Raw genomic sequence first — 22,796 nt, forward strand, 5'->3', positions numbered from 1 at the left:
AAAGTAATGATTAAAGAAAGATAAAAGAACACCATATTTTTTTTTATCAGAAGATTTATTTTATTGGCGGGGGTTATTAAAGCCCTGTCTCCCCATGACATTTTTATCTAAATCCGTAAAATATCAACACAGATTCAACGAAATTTCCTTATGCGTTTTTCAATATTTTTTCCTATTCTTCGCATACATTTTAGTACATTCCAGTTTCTAGAATTTTTAAGATGAAAAGTAAAGCAGTCTATATTATTTATTATGAAACTAACAAAACATGAAACGTGTAACAGTGGTACAACATGTAACGAAAGTAATTCCAGGCCAAACAACATCCAAGACACTCGATGGTAATAACTCCCAATCAGATCAATTCATAGTTGACTCTTTCAACCAATAACATTATGTTCTAAATCTTATGGCAGAATATAGAAACTGCCCATCCCAAAGGATATGCATACAAACCACTTTCAGGAGTTTATTAGAGCAAATTTCAAACATCCTTGGAGGACTTTCTCCGCATGGGATCCTTCCCAGTATACTTTCCCGCAGTCAGTACAAACATAAAACAAAGCAACATTTTTAATAATATCAACTGGAACACTTTGGTATAAGATAGGAGCATTTTTGATAGTGTAGCCCGAAGCACATTGTTCTTCAGACACTGTTATTATATTTCTCGCTAATTTTGTCAAATTAACACCTGCTCGATCTTGATACATTTGACGTTCAAGAACAACTGGCTCAGAGCCATTTTTCATGTTGTCATTCTGAAGACAAGCTAACTTCATCAAACTCGAGTTTGTCATTGCATGAAACTTGTCACTGTTACAAATCTGACATCTTGAAAAAATATCCTTCTCTTCAACACAAACATTAAAATATAAAAGAACTTCTTTCAGTTGCAAAGCTGGGTCCCCAGAGTGGACTTGATAACAGCTCCCAGGAGGCAGGTGACTTTTAATCTGTACAAAATAGCAAGTAAATTAAGGGATTGAGAGACAGACATATTTATTAAACCAAAAAACAACATCAGTATTAACAGCCACCACGAAATGTAGAAATGTGTCTGAGGTGGTGGCAAAAATACACTAAAAAATATTACAGGACTAAATAAATTGTAAAACAACTAAAACAAATTCCACATCCTACTCGGCACCACAAACCTTACAACAAAACAAATTCAACTTTCCTATTAAAATGATACCCTAAGAGATCATAACTAAGTCATTCAAATATTTACTTACACCCCCCCCCCAAAAAAAAACAACAACAGAAGAACTAAATTTCATACTTTCTAAAAAGACTTTCTTTAATTTCTCTCTTAAACAAAGAAATATCACTATTATTTTTAATACTCTGATCTAGATGATTCCCACTCCTAATCCCCTTATGAAGCACATAAACTGTTCTTCAAAAAATATATTAATTTAGACTGAAGAAACAGAAAAACTGAATCTTTTTTTTCTTTTAACCAAGGATTCTAAACAAGAGGTGCACAAATTGGTAAAACTTTCTTCTTAGCAAATTATGCCTTTGGGTGATTTTAGGACACCTGGCCTTTTTTAAGCAGTACAACTTTAGCCCTCTGAACACCATAGAGATTACTACGAATTAATTAGTTTGTATTCAAAAGCCTTTTATTCTTTATACCATCTTTAAATTTCACACCATAGGATTTTTAAACCAATCAACTTAAAAAACAGGTAAAGGATGCGGCACTGACACTTAAGGTCCGAACCGGTGGTGCTGATCTCCGTCTCAAGGCCCTTCAGCCAGGAAGTACAATCGGGAGGGGGGTGAGGGCCAGCCATCCTGTGCTTATGCACACCTTTACTATTTACCTTCCCAAGATTTCTCCAGTTACCCATTTAGAGCTGGGTCGACTCTTGCTGAGCTTACAGTCACCCCACTGACCCCCCGTCCCAAACAAAATATTTGGGTAGACAAGGATACGAACCCTCACCCTCTCGGACAAAGGATCCTAAATCCAGCGCACTAATCCACTCTGCTAGGACAGCTCAAATCAAGGTTAATCAGCTTAACCTTGGCTGGAAATAAAACCGAGCGTGGGCTAGGCTTCACACTAGCAAAAATAAATGTCCCGAAATTCAAAATTAGTTGATGGAAATAAACAAATAAAATAAAAGAATCTGAATAAAAATCTGCAAGGAAGCCTCGATAAAATCTGAGGGAAGCATTGACAAAACAAAGACATGAATATAAAGATGACAAAGGGTTCTATGGCCAGTAAAGGAAAACGAAGGTAACAAAAATCAAACGAATATTTCACCCGTATACAACAAGGCATCTTGTTGTATACTAACTGAAATATTTAATATACAATTATTCACATATAAAATTGCAAGCTACCTTCATGAAACCAGAAAAGTAACTGGATTATAAATTTAAACGACTGGTTTAAGCATCAAAAACTTATCATAAAATTATGTCCCAATAATATAATCTAGTTCATTTGTTATTTTAAGTTTATAATTAAGTTACTTTTCTGGTTTCATGAAGATAGCTGGCAATTGTATATGTGATTAATTGTACATGATAAACTTTAGTTAGTCTATTTTAGTTTTATTAATGTTTTTAATTATATCTTTTTAGTCTTAGTTTCTATTTTTCTTTTTTTTCAACGCCCGAAAATGTCTTGTTGTATATGGGCAAAGTTTTCGTTTGATTTTTTGTTCTCTTCATGTTTCTTTACTAGCCGTAGGTCCATTTGTCATCTTTATATTCATTTCTTTCTTTCATCTTGGCTGGCCAGTTCGGCTTCAGATCTTTTAAAGGCAACCTTTGGCTACCAAGTGTTCTTAAGATCTGAGCAACCGAGTTTAGATTGCAAGAGAAGCTAAGCAAAAAGTTCAGAAACATCAGCTCTTAGGCTAGTATCTATCAATATAATAAAACAGAATTCTATTTAATTCAAAGAAAGAACAAAGTGAGAATTTATTATGTCATACAATTTAGGAAAAATCTATGAAAGAAGAGGAAGAAAGGAAATAAAAAAAAAATATATCAGCTTTTATACCAAGGGCCGAAGGCGTGAGCTACAACCTGGGCCAAGTAAGTGTCATCAATGATCTTGCAAACATCACCGTACTTCACCTTACGACGTCAAATTTTCATTGCTGATAGAGATACACAGAAGGTACTATTCATAAGATACCTTATAAATACATAAATTACATTATAGCCACGGCACACACACCCACAACAGCATTTAATATTAAAAAGATAGAGCAAATTGCCATGGAGTTCCAACAAAAGCATTATAACGAGTTAAAATCTACCTCTTTAAAATCTAATCTGATTTCACGTTTTTGCTCAGCTTTTGCTGTCTCAAACCTTTTAAACAGAAACTTTCCGAATACTTTTATAGCCACATCCAAGAGTGATATCCCTCGGGAGTTGCGATAATCACAATTGTACACCTTTTTAAACAATGGATACTTTAGTGGGCTGGGTTAAACCTACCTTACTAAGATCCATCCATAAGCTTGACAGTTGCTTGATGTATCTATTGAAACAACTAGCTAATTTTTCTGGCAATGACATTATTAGATGCCTCAATTTTAACGTTTTCCAAGATTTCCAGTTTCCCTCTCCAGCTCCCCTCAGTGTTACCGGATCTAGCCGAAATTTAAAATAAGAGCTCTGAAGAACAAGATCCTTTAAAATATCGAATTCCATTAAGATCTTATCACCCATTCGTAAGTTAAAAATACCTCATTTTTTAATTTTTCCGCATTAACCCCCATCCCCCCAATGCCCCAAAAGAGAGCCAATCTGGTCTGGTTATGTCAATCACGTGCTTATTCTTCCTACCAAGTATCATCACGATCTCTCCACTCTAAGCGTTTTCCAAGATTTCCAGTTACTTCCTCCAGCCCCTCCCCCCAATGTCACCAGATACGGTCAGCATTTAAAATAAGATTTCTGAGACACGAGATCCTTATAAATATCGAATTTCACTAGGATCCAATCACCCATTCGAAAGTTAAAAACACCTTATTTTTTCTAATTTTTCCGAATTAGGTCCCCCCCCCCCCCCAACTCCCCGAAAGAGAGCAAATCCGGTCCGGTTATGTCAATCACGTACCAAGGATTTTTGCTTATTCTTCACACCAAGTTTCATCCTGATCTCTCAACTTTAAGCGTTTTCCAAGATTTCCGGTCCCCCCCAACTCCCCCGAATGACACTGGATCCGATAGGGATTTCTAATATGAGGTCTGAGTTAAGAGATCCTTGTATATATCAAATTTCAATAAGATCCGATCACTCCTTCGTAAGTTAAAAATGCCTGATTTTTCTAGTTTTTCAGAATTAACCTTCCCTCCAACTCCCCCAAAGAGATCGGATCCGTTCTGACTATAACGTAAGTATAGCAATAACGTATCTGGGACTTGTGATTTTTTCTCCCACCAAGTTTCATCTCGATCCCTTCACTCTAAGCGTTTTCCAAGATTTCAGATTCCCCCATCCAACTCCCCCCAATAACAACGGATCCGGTTGGGATTAAAAATCCCACTGTCGAACTGTCGAAATTCCAGTTCTCTCTCTCTCTCTCTTTCTCTCTCTCTCTCTCTCTCTCTCTCTCCTCTCTCTCTCTCTCTCTCTCTCTCTCTCTCTCTCTCTCTCTCTCTCTCTCTCTCTCTCTCTCTCTCTCTCTCTCTCTCTCTCTCTCTCTCTCTCTCTCTCTCTCTCTCTCTCTCTCTCTCTCTCTCTCTTGTTCTGATAGTAGTGATGTCTCTTATTCCCTTTTTCTGTCATTTTCTCCATTTACTCCTTCTCTTGTACTTTTATGGGCCTTGTAGACTTCAGGGGAAGACTATCTTTACCATGTGTTTTTTAAAGTTTGATCGCGGTAAGTATCTCTGATACTGGAGATGGTTCCAGGTCGATTTCATATGGTGTTTTTGTTTCTACTGTTGTTGACATTATCAGCGTCGCATTTTACCCACCTATATTGGGATTAATCATGTTTATGAAATGGCTCGATCAAAATATTCCTAAGTTTAACATGAAGTCGGGGAACAGATGGCAATATGGTGAAATTGTATTTATTATTCTGTATGAGTCTACCCATAGTGAATACTTTAAAATCAAGTGTGAAACTCCAAACTACAAGATGAAAAAGCTGTAGCTAAATTGTTGTTTTCAATATTAGAACCCGTCGAAGATGTTATTATTTGAAAAATAAAAAAATCTAGTTGATGTTACCGGTTAACATGTTTTTGGTAACCTAAAACGTTGGTTTGACACTCTGTACGGAGGGATCTTTATCTTTATAACAAGGGGAAACAGAATTAAACTACAGGCTAAACTGGTAAAATTACATCCACATATAAAATCAAGAGAACTGAACTGACAACTTACCTTAAGTGCATTGGCACCAGCACAGACGACAAGTCTCTTTTCTCTAATGGAAGTCTCTACAATTTCTTGGTCCGTCATGCCAGTCGTTTTAGTATGAGTATACAGAGTATCAATTCCACATGATCTGAGCGATCGTCCTAGCCTCCCAAGATTGGTAGAAACACACAAAAACTTAACATCTTTCGCCATTATCTTGGCGGGATAGCATACGTTTAACATTTGCTGGTTTTTTTCTGTAAACTTCTTTTTCTTCTCCTGAAAAACTAAGCCTTGAATTTTTAAATTCGTCCAGAGATTTAGGGATTTATTTTTAATTCGAAGCGGATAAAGTTTTGCTGTTCATACGGTGTATACTTGAGGCAAATTTTGTGTCATAGACCTTGAGGGAAATGGTAGCGGTACATTTAACTTTAAGAAAAGGTTGTCAGAAAACGACAAATTAGATTTTGACGTCGCTAAATTTTTGGAGGGATGCAACAAGACTAAATTCAAACCATACTTTTCAGGCAGTTCCACGCAGAATCATTTATTGTTGCAAATAAAACAACCATTCGCTTCCAATAATCAAAAAAATAAATTGTTTGGCAATGTCGAAGAACGATTTAAAAGAAAACTAACTGTATAAAACGACAACATCCTTTTGCAATGGACTAGTAACAAGTTTTTGTGATAAGCTAACCTCAAACACATGATGCTACTAAGCAAAATATGCCAATAATTTCTTGGATGACTTCAAACGAATCAAATCATAAGAAATTTTTGTTACTGAATTTATATATGCAATATCCTACACAATTTAGAGAAAAGTTACAATAATTTCTTGTAGTTGATTGTATAATTTGAAATAATTTGGTTGTAGCATTAGTTTAGAATGTCTAGATCAGTTTTTTTGTGGTTTCGCCTGTCTATTTAGTTTTGCTGGTGTTTCCAAGCGTGTTTTGGAAGTTTCTCGTTTGAAACATACGATTTAGAATGTCAAGTTGAGTTTTTTTTGTGGTTTCCCTTGTCTAGTTAGTTTTGCTGGTAGTTCCAAGTGTATTTTGGAAGTTTCTCGTTTGAAACGTATGATTTAGGATGTCTAGTTGAGCTGTTTTGTGGTTTAGCTTATCTAGTTAGCTTTGCCGGTGTTTCCGTGCATTTTGGAAGTTTCTTTTATGAAACATATGATTTAGAATGTCTTGTTAAGGTTTCTTGTGGTTCCGCTTGTCTAGTTAGTTTTGCTGGTAGTTCCAAGTGTGTTTTGGAAGTTTCTCGTTTGAAACACAATATTTAGGATGTCTAGTTGAGTTTTTTTGTGGTTTCGCTTGTCTAGTTAGTTTTGCTGGTGTTTCCAAGTGTGTTTTGGAAGTTTCTCGTTTCAAACATATGATTTAGAATGTCTAGTAGATTTTTTTTCGCTTGTCTAGTTAGTTGTTGCTGGTGTTTCCAAGTGTGCTTTGGAAGTTTCCCGTTTGAAACATATGATTTAGAATTTCTAGTTAAGTTTTTTGTGGTTTCGCTTGTCTAGTTAGTTTTGCTGGTGTTTTGGAAGTTTCTCGTTTGAAACATATGATTTAGAATTTCTAGTTAAGTTTTTTGTGGTTTCGCTTGTCTAGTTAGTTTTGCTGGTGTTTTGGAAGTTTCTTTTTTGAAACATATGATTTAGAATGTCTTGTTAAGGTTTCTTGTGGTTTCGCTTGTCTAGTTAGTTTTGCTGGTAGTTCCAAGTGTGTTTTGGAAGTTTCTCGTTTGAAACGCAATATTTAGGATGTCTAGTTGAGTTTTTTTGTGGTTTCGCTTGTCTAGTTAGTTTTGCTGTTGTTTCCAAGTGTGTTTTGGAAGTTTCTCGTTTGAAACACATGATTAGAATGTCTAGTAGATTTTTTTTTTTTCCGCTTGTCTAGTTAGTTTTGCTGGTATTTCCAAGTGCTTTGGAAGTTTTCCGTTTGAAAACATATGATTTAGAACTTCTAGTTAAGTTTTTTGTGGTTTCGCTTGTCTAGTTAGTTTTGCTAGTAGTTCCAAGTGTGTTTTGGAAGTTTCTCGTTTGAAACGCAATATTTAGGTTATCTAGTTGAGTTTTTTTGTGGTTTCACTTATCTAGTTAGTTTTGCTGGTAGTTCCAAGTGAGTTTTGGAAGTTTCTCGTTTGAAACGTATGATTTAGGTTATCTATTGAATTTTTTTGTGGTTTCGCCTGTCCATTTAGTTTTGCTGGTGTTTCCAAGCGTGTTTTAGAAGTTTCTCGTTCGAAACATACGATTTAGAATGTCTAGTTGAGTTTTTTTGTGGTTTCCCTTGTCTAGTTAGTTTTGATGGTAGTTCCAAGTGTATTTTGGAAGTTTCTCGTTTTAAACGTATGATTTAGGATGTCTAGTTGAGCTGTTTTGTGGTTTAGCTTATCTAGTTAGCTTTGCCGGTGTTTCCGTGCATCTTGGAAGTTTCTTGTTTGAAACATATGATTTAGAATGTCTTGTTAAGGTTTTTTGTGGTTGCGCTTGTCTAGTTAGTTTTGCTGGTGTTTCCAAGTATGTTTTGGAAGTTTCTCGTTTGAAACATATGATTTAGAATGTCTAGTTTTGCCGTTTTGTCGTTTAACTTGTCTAGTTAGCTTTGCTGGTGTTTCCAAGTGTGTTGGAAGTTTTTCGTTTGAAACGTAGGCTTAAAAGTACTTTACTATAGCTTCATCCATGGTTATAACCATCGATTATGATGTCATTCATCATCTTGAATGCTAAGATTCACATTTTTGTCAAAATGTTGATTTAATTTTAAATATTCTGGTTTGTTAACTACAAAGAAGAAATTTACTGTTATATATTGTTTTACAATTTTTTTTATAGAAATCGGGAGTTTATTCGTATTTGGCATTGCATGGAGTTCTGGTTAATGTCAGATGTTCAGAACTGTAGATCTAACCTGCTAAAACCACTATTGACAGAATACATAATTCCTACTTTCCTGGAGACACGTGTACACACAAGTGACCATTCATATAGTATATTATACTTAATTTTCAGAAGAAGAGTTTACAACCAAAATGAAACGTGTCTCCACCCACGGACACGAGTGGTTGTGGATCAATTGTGTTTATCTGATTGAGCAGTGCAGTGCGGTTAACTATATTGAGTTCCGACGGGGAAGAATTTAATTGACTACTATGATTACCGCATGTTCGTATGGTTCAGAGGGAGTATTGGGTCCATCCCTACTTGAAAAAGAATGCAAAGTCTCGTCTGTTCTTAGCAGCAAAGAACTGTCTCAAACAGATGGATAATTTATCATATTTTACAGAATGTGGAATAGTTGTACCAGTCTTCATGCTTCTCCACTTCTCTTACGAATTTCACGTTTAATTCCTGGTCTGAAATGTTGAGAACCAAAATAATGGGACAATATCGACGCAGTAGCTTCCGGAAATGGAGAAGAGTCTATACTTGCTTAAATAGGAGAAAAGATTGCTATTTTGACAAATTTCTCTATCATTTTTAATGTTTTCTGATCTATAAAAAAATACAAAGCAAAATTTCAAAAATGAGTTCCCCCCCCCCGAGAAAAATTGAAACTCAGCTACTGAATGTTAGCAACATATTCGTCGCATATCGAAACTTTAAACGGTGTTTTGGGCAAAGTTAAGGTGATCAACAAGAAATTTTTTCTCCAAACAGATGTTCAGCGAGTCTTTTACATTTGAATCTTTGAACTCTTTTTAAGAAAGCTAAGATCAAACTTCCCACACAACGCAGCTCAGTTACTGGGATTTTTGTAAATACATACATGAAGAATGATGTAGAAGCTATTTTGCCAACCCCCCCTCCCCCTGTATGTGTCCTCTCTTCAGTAGTACAACATAAGAAGTCTTTAATTTTACCTTCTTCATTATTTTAGTCTTAGAGGAGATAACAGATCTCAAGCACCAATAATCAAAAGCAAAGATATAAACAAATGGAAAAATCTGGACGTCCATCAACACTAGAAAAAAACCAGTGGCGTCAAATAATCCCTTTCCCCTCCTACTAGTCTTTGAAATAACCTTTTCTTTGGTATTTTGCTTAATTTTTATGTTTTAGTTGAAAAAAGAAAATAAAATTACCCCCGTCCTATTCTTATAAATATAGACCCCCCTCCAAACTTCCTTGAATTGACTCTACAGGAAAAAAAATAACGAATTTAAATTTAAGCAAGTAATGAAAAACTAATGTAGTTAAATAGCTAATCGCAACTGATGAAACTAAGTAACTAATGAATTTAAGTGCTAGGATAATAATACTAACTTTCTTTGGTTTCCTTTCTTGTTTCTGTTTCCTTGTACATGAACAGATGATTTCCTTCCATTCTTCGGGCGCAAAAGCTTTCGAAATAAGTTCATAGATCTGAATGAGCACATAAGCATCGCTAGCTAAAAAACAAAACAAATTTCACTTTGATAAAAAAAAAACAAAAAACAAAAAACAGATTTTCCCTAAAGGTATGTGTAATGTAGATCTGAAGCTCTAATTGTTATCTAATTATCAAGCACTAAACGTCCTTCCCTCCCGTATATCCTAGTAGCCTATCTTGGATTGGTCCTGCAAGCCTTCAGTCTATAACAACACACAAGGTTAGCCTTCTTAACGTCATGTGAATACCATGTTCAGCCAACAGATCTCTAATCTGGACTTCGCAGATGACGTTGTTCTTCCTGAAGAAGCAAAACTGCGACTGAAGCCGCTACTTGACGCCATAGACGAAAAGGCCGAGAAAATGGGACTTGGAGTAAATGTCAGTAAAACAAAGAGTATGGCCACATCTGACTCACCACTGATATTACAATGCAAAGATAAAACCATTGAGCAGGTCACCGAAATTAAGTATCTAGGGAGTTGGATTGAATACGATGATGAAACAGCCACCGAAATCAAGAGAAAAATTGGACAAGCGACATCAGCTTTTAGCAAGTTGAAACGAGTCTGGCTCATTTGTAAATACCCTATGCGCTTGAAGCTCTGCCTCCTGAATAACAATGTGATATCCATCCGCCTCTATGCTAGTGAATGCTGGTAACTAAACACCCAACTGGAGAAACCTTTCCTAGCCTTCAAAACGTGTGCCTTAGGAGAATCCTGAACATCTTGAACAAGGTCACCAACATAGAAGACTTTCTGAAACGTAGGAGATGGACATACCTTGGCCACGTCCTCCGTATGCCAGAGTATCGACTCCCCAATACAGTATATGAGTGGCGCCCCGAGGGGAGGCGAAAAAGAGGTCGACCAAGACACACCTTACGACGACAGTACCGAGACCTGAGTAATGCGGAGATGTCTCTTCAACCACAGTGGGAGGACTCAGCTCAGCTCTGAGACATCTGGCGAGGTTTTGTAGACGCCCTATGCGCCACTCCTGGCTCTGGAGGATCTAAGGTCTATGGGCCAATTAATTTTTTTCACCGAAAACCGTATTGGCTACAACTGGATTGTTATACCTATAAAATTGCAGCGGTCTATAACCATTGCTGTTTTCTTTTCCTACACCAAATTTACCTAGGCTAGGATTGTGCCTACCTGAACAATAAAATCCCCTAATATAATTACCTGAGTGTAAACTTATCCGAATAACTACTATCTAGTATGTGTGTGTGTCATGTATGTGTAATATAGATCTGAATGTCCAATTGTCATTCGTTTAGTTATCAAGCAGTGTCCTATTAATAAGATAAAGTGACTTCGATCAGCGATTAGAGTCAGGCTTTATCTCGCGTTTAAAATGAAGCATTTTTGTGAAAAATTTTTGTTGAATGACAATCATTTTGGCTTGAAAAAGGTGATCTGTTTCATCAGTTCTAGAATGAAAAGAAAAGACCCCTAAATTAAGATCCTTAAACATAACGAAGTAAGCTACTAATCAACAAAATAAATTCTATCCCAATTTTTAATTACAGAATAGAGGCCATAAAGAATCGTGTAACATTCTATATTTTACTGAGACCACATCAAAGAATGGAGCCAACACACCCGGGTATATTAGAATATACCTTAAGACATCTTTGAGAGTGCTTGAGTCCTAATTTTGACGATGTCACTTTTAGCTTGAAGTACCTCTTCAATTGCTAATGTCAAACAGCCTACTTTTTTTGTTCATAGATTCCCAAACCCGACTAAATATTCAAGATAATATCCGGCTCATGCTCAGTTCATTCACTGCTCTCAGTCGGATAACATCTTATTTCACGAGCCAGTTAAATAATTTTAAGTGAACATTACATGTGTGTGACACATTCAATTTATTTTGACTATCTTCTTGGCTAGTACTTGCTAACTTGTGAGATGAGAAAAAGGAAAGAAAAGACAAAAGATACTAAATTCGAAACTTATATAAATAAAAGAACTTCATTATCAAATTCGTTTATAAAGAATATTCGTTATAAAGAAAAAATTTGGGTTGTTAAAAAAGGAAAGAAAGAAACTAAACATAGTTTTGCGTTACAACTTTTTGGTTGCTCTTAGATCCCTCCACTGCGTGACTGTGTAAATATCTATCTATAATTCTAGTAATAGGAACCTGTCTTCCTGTTGCTATTTTGTTTGTTTTTTTAAGCTTAATCTTCCATACTTATACATGGCTCAACATAATTAACAAATTTTGCTTGCTAGATATACAGCAGAGCAAATCAGCTTCTGCGTTCGCCCAGGGAAAGTTGGCCCTTCGGCTCATGGTCTTCTTTACCTTCACTCCAGAGCTGACAAACCCGGCTTTGAAGAAACGTCTCGTTTTGTATTGGGAAAATATCTGCGTTGTTTTGCTTTTCCTCTCTACTGGCCGTAGTCCCACTTGTTTGTTTCTTGCATTGACTTTTCTCTCTTTGTTGTCCTAAGTCCAGTTTGACAGTTCCCTCTCTGTGGTTTAACAATCCCGTGCAATATTTTACTATTTATCGTCTGACTGCATCATCTGGATCTTCAGGAACTTTACACAGCCTCCAATTAACTCCTCCTTAATTCATGCTGTAATACTTACTCCACTTTCCTTACATTCAACTTATTCTCATATGATCTATCACCCAAGTACTTCTTGTGCAAATTCCCTTCTCCTCTAGCCCCTTTTCATTTTTACTAATGCTTCCTGGCAGTGTTTTCCAAAGACACCACCTACTACATCTCAAACTATTTTCCTAAAATCATTTCATCTATTTTCTACATTGCCAAATGATAAGACTTTCCAGTTCAGTATCAAATTGTTCTTGATTTTTTTTTTCTCAAATTCTCCTACTGGAGTCTACCAACGTCATAAATTCCCGGGGGATAGTTATGCTTCCTCCATTTCAGCTTTAGATTAACCGCAGACAATACTAAATGCTGGTCTTTATTTTTAATATTCATAACAGCACTCCCAAACATCCTACCATCTTGTATCGATCCTTGCAGTATTTGTTTACAATAACGTATCTATGAACCATTTTGTTTTACCAAAAACTGTATTGGTTATAACTAAATTTTATATCTACAAAATGGCACAAGTCTATATCCGTTACTATTTTCTATTCTTACACTAAATTTGCCTATGCTAGGATACTATCTATCCTTATTCCCACTGAATTTGGTGTTTGAAAACCCTTATTAAAAATATCATATTACTACCAATGGTTCAGTCTACCTGAGAAACCGTTAAATAATAACTCTATTATAATAATATAAGCTTCCTAGATAATAGAAACTTTTAATAGCGTAAACTTATAATAATAATAGAAGCTAATTATCAAAATAATACTGAAATTGAATCATGGGTTAAATAGTTCTGTAAACCTAATATTCATTGAATTTCAAGTATCACCATGGAATTATTAAACGAAGATAACTACAAAAGGTAGACGAAATATTCATATTTCTAAAAGCCTAAATAAACGTTGGACATACGATGGATATGCTTAAAAGAATTATTTCGGGAGCGGACCAAATTTGTTACATGATTAATTAAGTGTGCTGCATGAAAATTTATTTAAATCAACGGAAAAATTATAACATTTATGAAGTTTTAGGGATGTACCTAACACTCAGGGCTTCCACTTCGAAATGGTCAAAAATATATTATCATAGCCAAAAAACATGAGAAAACATGAGAACGTTGAAACTTGAAAAACATTAGATTTTCCATGAGAATTTTCTTTTGTTTATATTTTGAATTCAGTGTTCAAACGAAACCCAAATTTGGCAGCAGATCACTATATCACTCATTTCTATTTAAACTCAGCTTTCAGCACGTATTCTGCGCTCCTAGTAGTGTCTAGTTTTTACTCACAGGGGTTTGGTGCTGGTTTGGTGTTGCACCTACAAGGGAGATTCTTGGTCTCATCTATTTACCACATCCCACTTACTTCTTACTACAACTTGACTTCCGAACAAGTTTTGGGGAGTCTACAATGATGAGGAAAAACTAGCCACTAATGAGCCCGAAAATGGGTTAAAGAAGTCACCAGCGAATATAAAAACATATATAGGGAAAAAAAAATGCTTTTTTGTCTTACATACCAGTTGTATAATACCACCAATACAACTTGTATTGGCGATAAAAATGTCAGTAATAGAGAGACAGAACAAAGTAGAATCGAAAATAAGTCCGGTCTTAACCTCCCGGAACTTCCGGAGTCTGGGCTTCCAGATTATTCTTTGATGTCTTCTTCCTGTCATCTGGAATACGAACCGGTCCGAAAGTATATCAAAATAATCCGGAAAAAGGGGGCTTTTGAACTTTCAGGTTTCCGGAATTTTGGGGAATTCTGGAAAAAGATGAGGGGGGGGGGCTGTACCCCCCGGTCACCCGTTCCAAATTTATGCATGCCTAAATATTCCGGATTCTCCCTTCCTCCACTCCCCCACGACTTTCGGACCGAGTAAAGTTTTATTTACAAGTCAGTTTGATCGGGTTCTTGATGCATCGATTTCTCCATTCTATCCGTTTTTCGCGATTTCCGGTCTCCCCAAAACAGAACAAAATAACACACTTAGAAAAGTAAAATAATACACTTTGAACACAGCGACATAAAATTTAAACACATCGGCACTTTGAAAACAGATTTGATATGGCTGGCTTTGGCTCACATCTTAAAAGCCATCCTCCTATATTGTGAAGCCGATTTTACCGGCACTCGAAATCGTTATTTTGATATAGACTAGGCTATTAGTCTGGCAAATACCGAATATCTATAAGATCCGTGAGAATAGTGTATTCAAATTTGTACTATAGAATTTTTGAACTGGCAACAGGTTAAGAACTGGTTTCAAGTTAAAACATGTTATTTTGGTAAGGAAATAAATAATAGAAGTATAAAAGCCGCCTACCCCCTAGGAGAGGTCAGTGACCTACTTCTTGGGTTGCACACGTGTAACCCTTAAAAAAATCCTTTCGCGTAAGGCAAAGAACGTCCTTATTGTACACAAATTATCCAGTGAACCTGATCTAATCAGCTCAGATGAAGTTATAAATTGAGAATCAAATCAACCCTTTTTTGAAAACAACAATGGTGAGTCACGGGACAAGCTGCCGACAATGAAATTCCCTACAGGCAATGAAGACATATTTTGCAGTTTGCCAGAAAATTGCAAAAGATCATAAACGTCAAGTTGGACAGAGCTCAAATCAACAGAAATCGGGAGATTATGTCGAATGAAGGTAAATATGAGAAAAAAACCTGAATATCTCTAAAAACATGAGAAAACCTCTAAAAACATGAGAAAAACTTGAGAACATGAGACACATTTTTTTCGCATGAGAAATCTTCCGAAAACATGAGATCTCATGGGAAAACATGAGAAGTGGAAGCCCTGCTAACACTCTTCAAAACCGAGTTTGACGTCTCTGGAGAGAAGATAAAGTAGACCGTAAGCCGAAGGGCCAACTACACCTTGTTTATATGAGGAGTCATGCCAAGTATGGGAAGTTTAAGCTTAATAAAAAAGAAGAAAAAAACCGAACAAGAAGATAGATTTCTTATGCTAAAATTGTACATGAAACGGTCGATAGGGGGATACAATCACAAACAAAAAGTTGTGAGCCTAAGACTATATTTACTTTTTCCTTTTTTCTTTTAATAACGGAAATTTTTCGTTATAACAAATATCTTTATACACGAATTTAATGACAAAATTCTTTTTTTTTCTTTGTTTATTAATGTTTTTGAATTTAGTGCATAAATATCCAGCAACTAACTTATTTTTCTCGATTGTTTCAATGGAATCAAAATTTTTAGATGGCTCGCAGGGTTTGCGGGAGGATTTATTTGAAATCAGTTGTTTCGATAAATTTGTATTTCGTAATTTTGTATAAGTAATAATTTAAGCACTTAAAAGCCTAAAGATCTTTTAATCCAATTTTATATTACGAGCTCCAAATATAATTTATGCATTCATTTTCTAGCTTTATGTATAGCTTTTAATTTTTTAAACAAAGAGAAAAGAAAAAAAAAATTGTTTACCAAAAAATTATGTACTCGTCAATGACACAGAAGACAATCAAACCCCATCCTGCAATATCTGATGAAGATGCCTAATTTCATTTTATTTTTATTAATTAAATAAAAAACACGAAGTTTTTTTTCAACTAAAAGTATGGATTAACATTAAACCTCAAAACGAACATAGATTATTCCGTATGTGTAGTAGTTGCCCTCCTCCTAAATACCTTGCTCTTCACGCTACAGTTTTTAGCACCTTTCAAAAAAGTTCCCAATTCTAATTAAATGGCACTTGTGTTTCAGGAGTCGTAGGCCTACTTAAAAAATTGGGACCAACAGTCAAACTTTAACATAAAGAGCAAGGTCTTGAGGACGGGGCAACCCCCGCATATACAGTAAAATTTCTGTTGGTTTTGAGTTTTATTGTTGCTCCTTACTTTCTGTTCAGAAAGATTTTACTTTTTATTTGATTTCTGTTTATTTTTCAAACACCTGTGTGATTTTCATTAAGATTCTTTTACTTTTCCGGGGTGTTCCCCCCCCCCCTTTTTTTTCAAATCAGGCAAATTTTTTCAGGCTTTTATAAATAACACTAAGCTTAATGAATCTAAGTATTTGAAATCAACATAATAAGCCAATTCTTTTGCATAGTTATTGATATTTAAATTCTGTTTTTTTTAAGTTTCGATTACTATTGAGCCGTATCACTCCTTAATTACAGTTCGTTATCACGAAGCAAAGAACATACAAACTACCTAGTTTTAATTTCTTTGAAATCCTAGTCTACAGTTTACTTTATAGATTAGGAAATCAAATTTCCTTACTTCCTTTTTTTATTCATCTTCCTTTTTTATCCCCTTTCACTTTTTTTCTTCCTTTTAACATAATGTGACGTTCGTGTGGGGTCACTAGCCAGAAGAGCATAGAAAATTTTTGATTAGCATTAAATGTGTTAATGTCTTTTTTGAAAAAAAGACAAGAAAAGACTTTCACTTGAAAATTATGAGTGATGTCAAATAGACAGAAAATTTCCAATTTGCAGTAAATACTATCATTTAACTGTCTTTGCTTTAAAATATGTGCGTTTAAGCTGAACTGAATCCAAAAGTGAAACTTATGGAGGTTCCTTCGTACACCCTCCCCTTAAAGATAGATAACCTAGCAGGAGTTCATTCTAAACGTAAATTTTTACCTTACTTTATTCCTGCACATTTAAGTTTCAAATTCCACTCTTTCGTTCTCCTAGATGAATTTCTTTGCTAAAACCTTTTCTCTGAATCAATATTAAATAGAAAAAATGAACATCCCTTGCTTTTGGGAGTAGAATTAGAAGGATTAAAACATATAGTTATTTGGGAATCATTCTTGATGAGTTTTTATTATTCCGCAGTCATTTTGACCAATTATATAAAATTAGTTCAAAATTTAGAATGTTAACATCGATTAAAGTATAATTTTCCTTTTTCAATTATCAGAAATCGTTATCATTCTTCAATAGAATCATACTTAAAGTACAATCCCATTATTTACTTAAATAAATTTCCTAGTCATTTCAAACCTCTCCAGTTAATGTAGAATAAAGCTACAAGAATTCTTAGTAATTTCCTTCATTGTCCTAAATGACTTCAAAGTTTTTCTAAAACAGTAAATTTATTTACATTTCTTCATAATTTAACTATTAATAAACTTAAAAATGTTCAATTATCGCTCTGGCATTATGATATTCAGTCTTTGGTGAATTACTTTATGAATCACATATTCTTATCACCCCCTTTCGCTCATTCAGTTTTTCGTCGGCTCGTTTTGGAGCGTACAGAATCCCCTCGGTGAATTGTGAAAAAAATAAGTTTTCAATAAGATTCAGAACCCCTTTACAGCAAAAAGGCGTAAATTAAACACTAAATTTAAAAATCTTAACAGCCGATCACTTTTAAGCCAAAAAAATAGTAGAATATATTATTAACCTTTGATGGCGGGGTGATTTTACTTTATAATTCTTTTTTAGTATTATATTTGGAATTTGCTATACTAGGTTAGCCTTTTTTGTCCCTCTCATGCTCTATGTTATGATGTTTTTGGTCTATTTTCTTTTTATCCGTATTTTTAGTGAATTTGAAATTAAGGAAATAATAGATAACCTTCTTTTCGAGCTCAGCTCCCTGTTGGCTTTATTCAATTATTTGTGTTTGTTTATATTGTGTGAAATAAAAATCTTAAGGATCATTTAATAAAGAATCAAATAGAATAACTATTTTTCCTCTGAGGAGTTGATGTCCCCTGAGTACTGTTCACGATGTATGCTTTCTCTGCGCTTTGACTCCCAGGCCTAAGGTATGTTCTCTATGTTCAGGTATTTTCTATTTTTCTCTTCTTTTTTTGTAGTTGTTGCTTATATTGTATCCCCCTTATATATATATATATATAGCTTATATTGTAGTTGTGACTAGTCCCCCTTGTATCCCTGGCCATGGAGCCTTTCGAGGGGGAATTAGTGTATTGTAATTCTATTTTCTATTTTGTATTGTCTGAATCACTGCTTTTTTGAGCGAAAAAGGTATTTTCATTGTTGTTGAAGATGAGGAAGCGTAATTCTTTTACTTAGGATTTTCGATCATAGTGACTCCAATCTTTCACTTCGATAAGAAACAATTTTTGAAGAATTTCAGGCTATTTAACAAAACTCCGAAAAAATTAGTTTTGCAATAGACTATTAATATTACGATTAGACGAAATCACAGTTGCCATTGGTGAATCAGCTTCAAATGACAATTCTTCCCCCCAGAACATTTTTTTTCTGACAAACTCATTTTTAATCTTCGGTTACTATGAGCTGGAGTTTGTTTTTTACTAGGTTACAGCTGCTACTGCAACCATAATACCTATTATTTTCCAACAATATCTTATTACAATACTGGAAAGCAAACTTTTCAAGTGTACGTAGTTACTATTATATTTCGATTTTGCTTTTATATTTAAATATTAGCATGATCACATTTACTGGTTTTAGTTTGTTTTCTTTATGTTTTAGATAATTTAGAGATTTTTATTTACATTTTATATTTTACAAATATATATTTATTTATATTATAGTTTTTCTTAAAAACTATAGACACAACTATAGACACGACTATAGACACGACCTTTATGTTTTATCCTTATAGATAGTACCATAATATTTTTATACAAGCTTTCACGAATCAAAATGGAGTAGCTATGTTGCCAGTACACAAAAGAAAATGGAGACACAAAATCACACACACCTGACGTTTCTTTGGATATCCATAAATACCTTACTAGCAATAAAGCATAGAATAAGGGACAAAAAAAAAACTGAAACTTATCAGACGCCTATCGATCTTGCAGCTCTGTCTCTCCTTTAAATAATAATAAGACTACCCCTCCTCTTTCTATAAACAAATACAGGAAAAAAAAATACCCGCATAAAGGACTTGTGCATTTGTCAAAGGTCTTCGGCTCCAATTAGAAAGTTGCTCTCTTTTATCCAAGGTAACATCAAAGCATTGTCTAACCAGTTCACTAAGGCCCCCTTTGCGTCTAACATCTTGCTCAGCTGGAAGATCTAAAATAGAAGAAAATTAAATCTAATTTGCTTTGGCCTTCTTTTCCAGAACAAAGGAGAAAACATTTAACCATATCTTTTCTGAGGGTCAAAAAACATAACTTTATTTCAAGGATTCAAAACAGGGGTAGGTACTATATTTATTTAGTTCATCATGATGGTAAGTGACACAACTTTCCTATTTCAGGTTAAAGGGATTTCTGCAAGATCGCCTTGTTGAGCTTCAAAACAACGAATAGCTTTTAGTATTTTAAATAATTAAGTAGGTCAGGATTCAAAATTTGGAGCAGAATTTTGTAGTAGTAAATGATCCATGGGACTGTTTTCATGTCTTTTCTGTATATAGTGAGCACCTCATTTTGAGGTGCTCACTTGGAGAATTGCCAAACTCCTAAGACTTTTGGACTTTGGTCCTAAGACTTATTTTCGGAAAGTCCTAAGACTTTTGTCTCCAACTTTTTGTTTTTCTCTAAGTTTGATGGTTGATGGTTCAGTTGCTTGAAGTGAAGTTAATGTTCGAGGAACATAAGCAACAACACTTTAGAATGGAAAAACCATTGTTTCTTCACTAAGCTCCCGCAAAGCTTCTTCAGTAACTTTCTATGCTTGATTTAGAATCATATCTTGGTCTAAATTGCTTGAAATCCATGGTCCTGGAGCCAGTCTCTCATGATGAGAAAAGTGGACTTATCAATGGGTTATAAGGTTCAGCCTAGTCAGATTGTATACCACTAAGGGGGCAAAACCCATTTTTTCTTCAATTATTTTGCTTGAAATCCTTGGCCCTGAAGTTTGTCTCTCAGTATGAGAAAAGTAGACTCGTCAATGAGTTATAAGGTTCAGCCTAGTCATATTGTACATCACCAAGGGGGAAAACCCATTCTTTCATCAATTATTTGTCCCGTGATGAGACTTGTAAATTTTGAAGATTGAAATTTCTCCTATTTCATTTAAGTGAGCTCGAACGGTTGTTTATATAAAGGCGGACCTCGGAGTGGCCCAGCTAATTATCGACCAATATCTTAGCGTCTGTATTTAGCAAAAAATTTTGGAAAGAGTATGTTTCCTAGGTTAAGCAAATCCAAAAAAAAGTTTTTTTTAAAGAATTTTAGTTGTCCTTCCAAGTAAAGCACTCAACTGAGCATGCTTGTGCTTCTCTGTAAAAATTTTTAAATTTGGCTCTTGAATCTGGTCTTATTCCTGACGCCATATTTTTGACGTCCAAAAAGCTTTTGATTCGTTAAGCCACACAATTCTACTCTTTAAATTATACCATTATGGTATAAGAGGGAAGGCTATCACTTGGTCTGATTCTTATTTGTCTGGGGGGGGGGGTATTTCCGTGGATCATTTTTTGTTTTATCAAAGGTTATGAACTAAAACCAAACAGATTCTTATCGTCCCTGTCACCCCAAATCTCTCCATGCCCACAAATGTAGATATTTCCATTAACTAGTAACCTTCTAGTTGCTTCGCTGACGCCAGTACCCTTGGCGCTGCTGTCAGAACGAAGTCTAAGATCCAAAATAACTTGATTGCAATGTTTAAGAGAGTAGTTCTGCGGTTCGATGCTAACTGCCTGGAAAATATGTAGTTTCAGTCAAGCTTTCTGATTTTTTCGGAAATTTCGCAGGCTTGTCTCCAACTTTGGGAAGCTCATCTTTCAAGGAATTATCTCAGTAGTAGGAGAAGAAGCAGAAGATCCTCCTGAGTCATTACTGGCACATAGGGCGTCGACTCGCCGTTTCAATAATCTCTCAGTACATCCATTGAACGTTATGTCCGGTTCCTGGGTATTCTTTTTGATGACATCATATTTACCAATTAAAATGAAGATATCAAGGAGCCTTAGAATTCTTAGAAGGCTTAGACATATTTTTCCTGGGTCGATTCTAAAAATCATCTTTCACTATTTAATTCAGACTTATGTCACTTATTGCCGCACTATATGTGTTCCAACATTTCCTTTCCTTCTGATACAACTCTAGAACATATGACAAAGCAAGGAACCTTATCCCTGAAACAAATAATTACGTTAATCAGCCGTGGCTTGATTTGAATCCAGTCTTTCGTTTTTCTTCAATTACACAGTGATGTTCCCGTGACCCTTAAAACTAGACCGACTCTTGTCTCTAATCATTCTACATAAATTTTGTTAATATTCATATTCCATTCAGTCAACCAGTCAGACCATATTTTAAACTCCTTGCTGCTTGTCCGTCTACCTTGAACACTAAGATGAAAACTTAGCGGTTTTATGAACGTTAGGTGGTTTGAACCCCCGAAATATTTTTGCGGCTCGTAAAAAAGCGGCAAAAATAATATAAACAAATTGTCGATGCGTTTTTTATAAGTTTTTTTTTGTAAACCTCCCTCTCCAACAAAATCCTTTTGTAAAAATCCTGGATACGGCCCTGTTTATACCTAATATGCTATGATTTCTACCAGAGCAAAAAGCACTATACTCATAAGGAGTACCCTTTATTATATTTTGACAAGCTGGCTAGTTTATTTTGAAACTTTTACTTATTATTTGTCGTCTATTTTGATTCTTTTGTTAGTCTTCTTTTTGATCTGTTTCTCACTTATTTTCGTCCATCGTAGATGACTTTTGCTGTTCAAGTATGAAACGCCTTTGCTGTCTAGAAGTATTATTCGTTTGGTGCCTTTAAGACAAATTTAAAAACTATTCATATCGTTTTTTTTTTTTTTTTTTTTTTTTACGTCCAAATGCAGTTGATGTCTATGGTCCAAGCCGGAATTGTGTGTAGTTTTGTTTTTTCGGCAAGGCACTTATCTGGAGAGGGGGATATATCATGTTTGTTGCCGAATATTTTCTGTTTTCTTGCATTAATAAAAAATGTTCTTACGAGAGGAACAATCGACCTTCGTACAAGAAAAGAGGTATAATGGTATGTAATGTAAATATAAAAAAAACAAGTTTTTTTTAACTGAAAGTAAGAAGCGATATTAAAACTTAAGACGAACAGAAATTACTCCGTATATGAAAGGGGCTGTTCCCCCCTCAACGCCCCACTCTTTACGCTAAAGTTTTAAATTTTTTTAAAAAGTAGAGTTGAGAGAAAGAGTCAAACTTTAGCGTAAAGAGCGGATGTAAAAGAGCGGATGTAATGGTATGTAATGTAAAAAAATTTCTTACGAGAGGAACGACCGATATTCGTATGGAAAAAGGGATATAATGGTATGTAATGTAAGCTAGTCGTATATAAGGAGTTTGAACCCTAGCGAAAAGAGTGTTAAAATTTAAACGTACAGACAACATTTCCAGGTGACTTACCACTCGTATAAACCCCTGCTTTTTAGCATCAGAGTTCAAATTTATTTTCTTTCAATACTTAAAATGAATGCTCCATTACAAGTACTGTATGAAATGTTATCTTTAGGTTTATCTATCCCAATGCTTGAAAAAGG

At 35.0% G+C, this 22,796-nt stretch overlaps 1 protein-coding gene across 3 annotated transcripts in view; it reads right to left on the reverse strand.

Moving 5' to 3' along the window:
* Positions 1-229: 229 nt before the first annotated feature.
* LOC136032986 (exonuclease mut-7 homolog) overlaps positions 230-22,796 on the reverse strand; it is an 80,985-nt gene continuing 58,418 nt past the window's right edge. For 2 of the 3 annotated variants that reach the window (XM_065713509.1, XM_065713518.1), the window contains exons 9-12: positions 19,221-19,364; positions 9,633-9,757; positions 5,381-5,635; positions 230-956 (exon numbers count right to left, since the gene is read on the reverse strand). In XM_065713509.1, coding sequence (XP_065569581.1) covers positions 462-956; positions 5,381-5,635; positions 9,633-9,757; positions 19,221-19,364 — 1,019 coding nt within the window. In that variant the 3' untranslated portion in view covers positions 230-461. Of the gene's footprint in view, positions 957-5,380; positions 5,644-9,632; positions 9,758-19,220; positions 19,365-22,796 lie in introns of all 3 variants that reach the window. The other variant, XR_010618834.1, reaches the window with a different exon arrangement.

Source organism: Artemia franciscana, chromosome 1 (assembly GCF_032884065.1).
Source record: "Artemia franciscana chromosome 1, ASM3288406v1, whole genome shotgun sequence".
Classification (NCBI taxonomy): Eukaryota; Metazoa; Arthropoda; class Branchiopoda; order Anostraca; family Artemiidae; genus Artemia; species Artemia franciscana.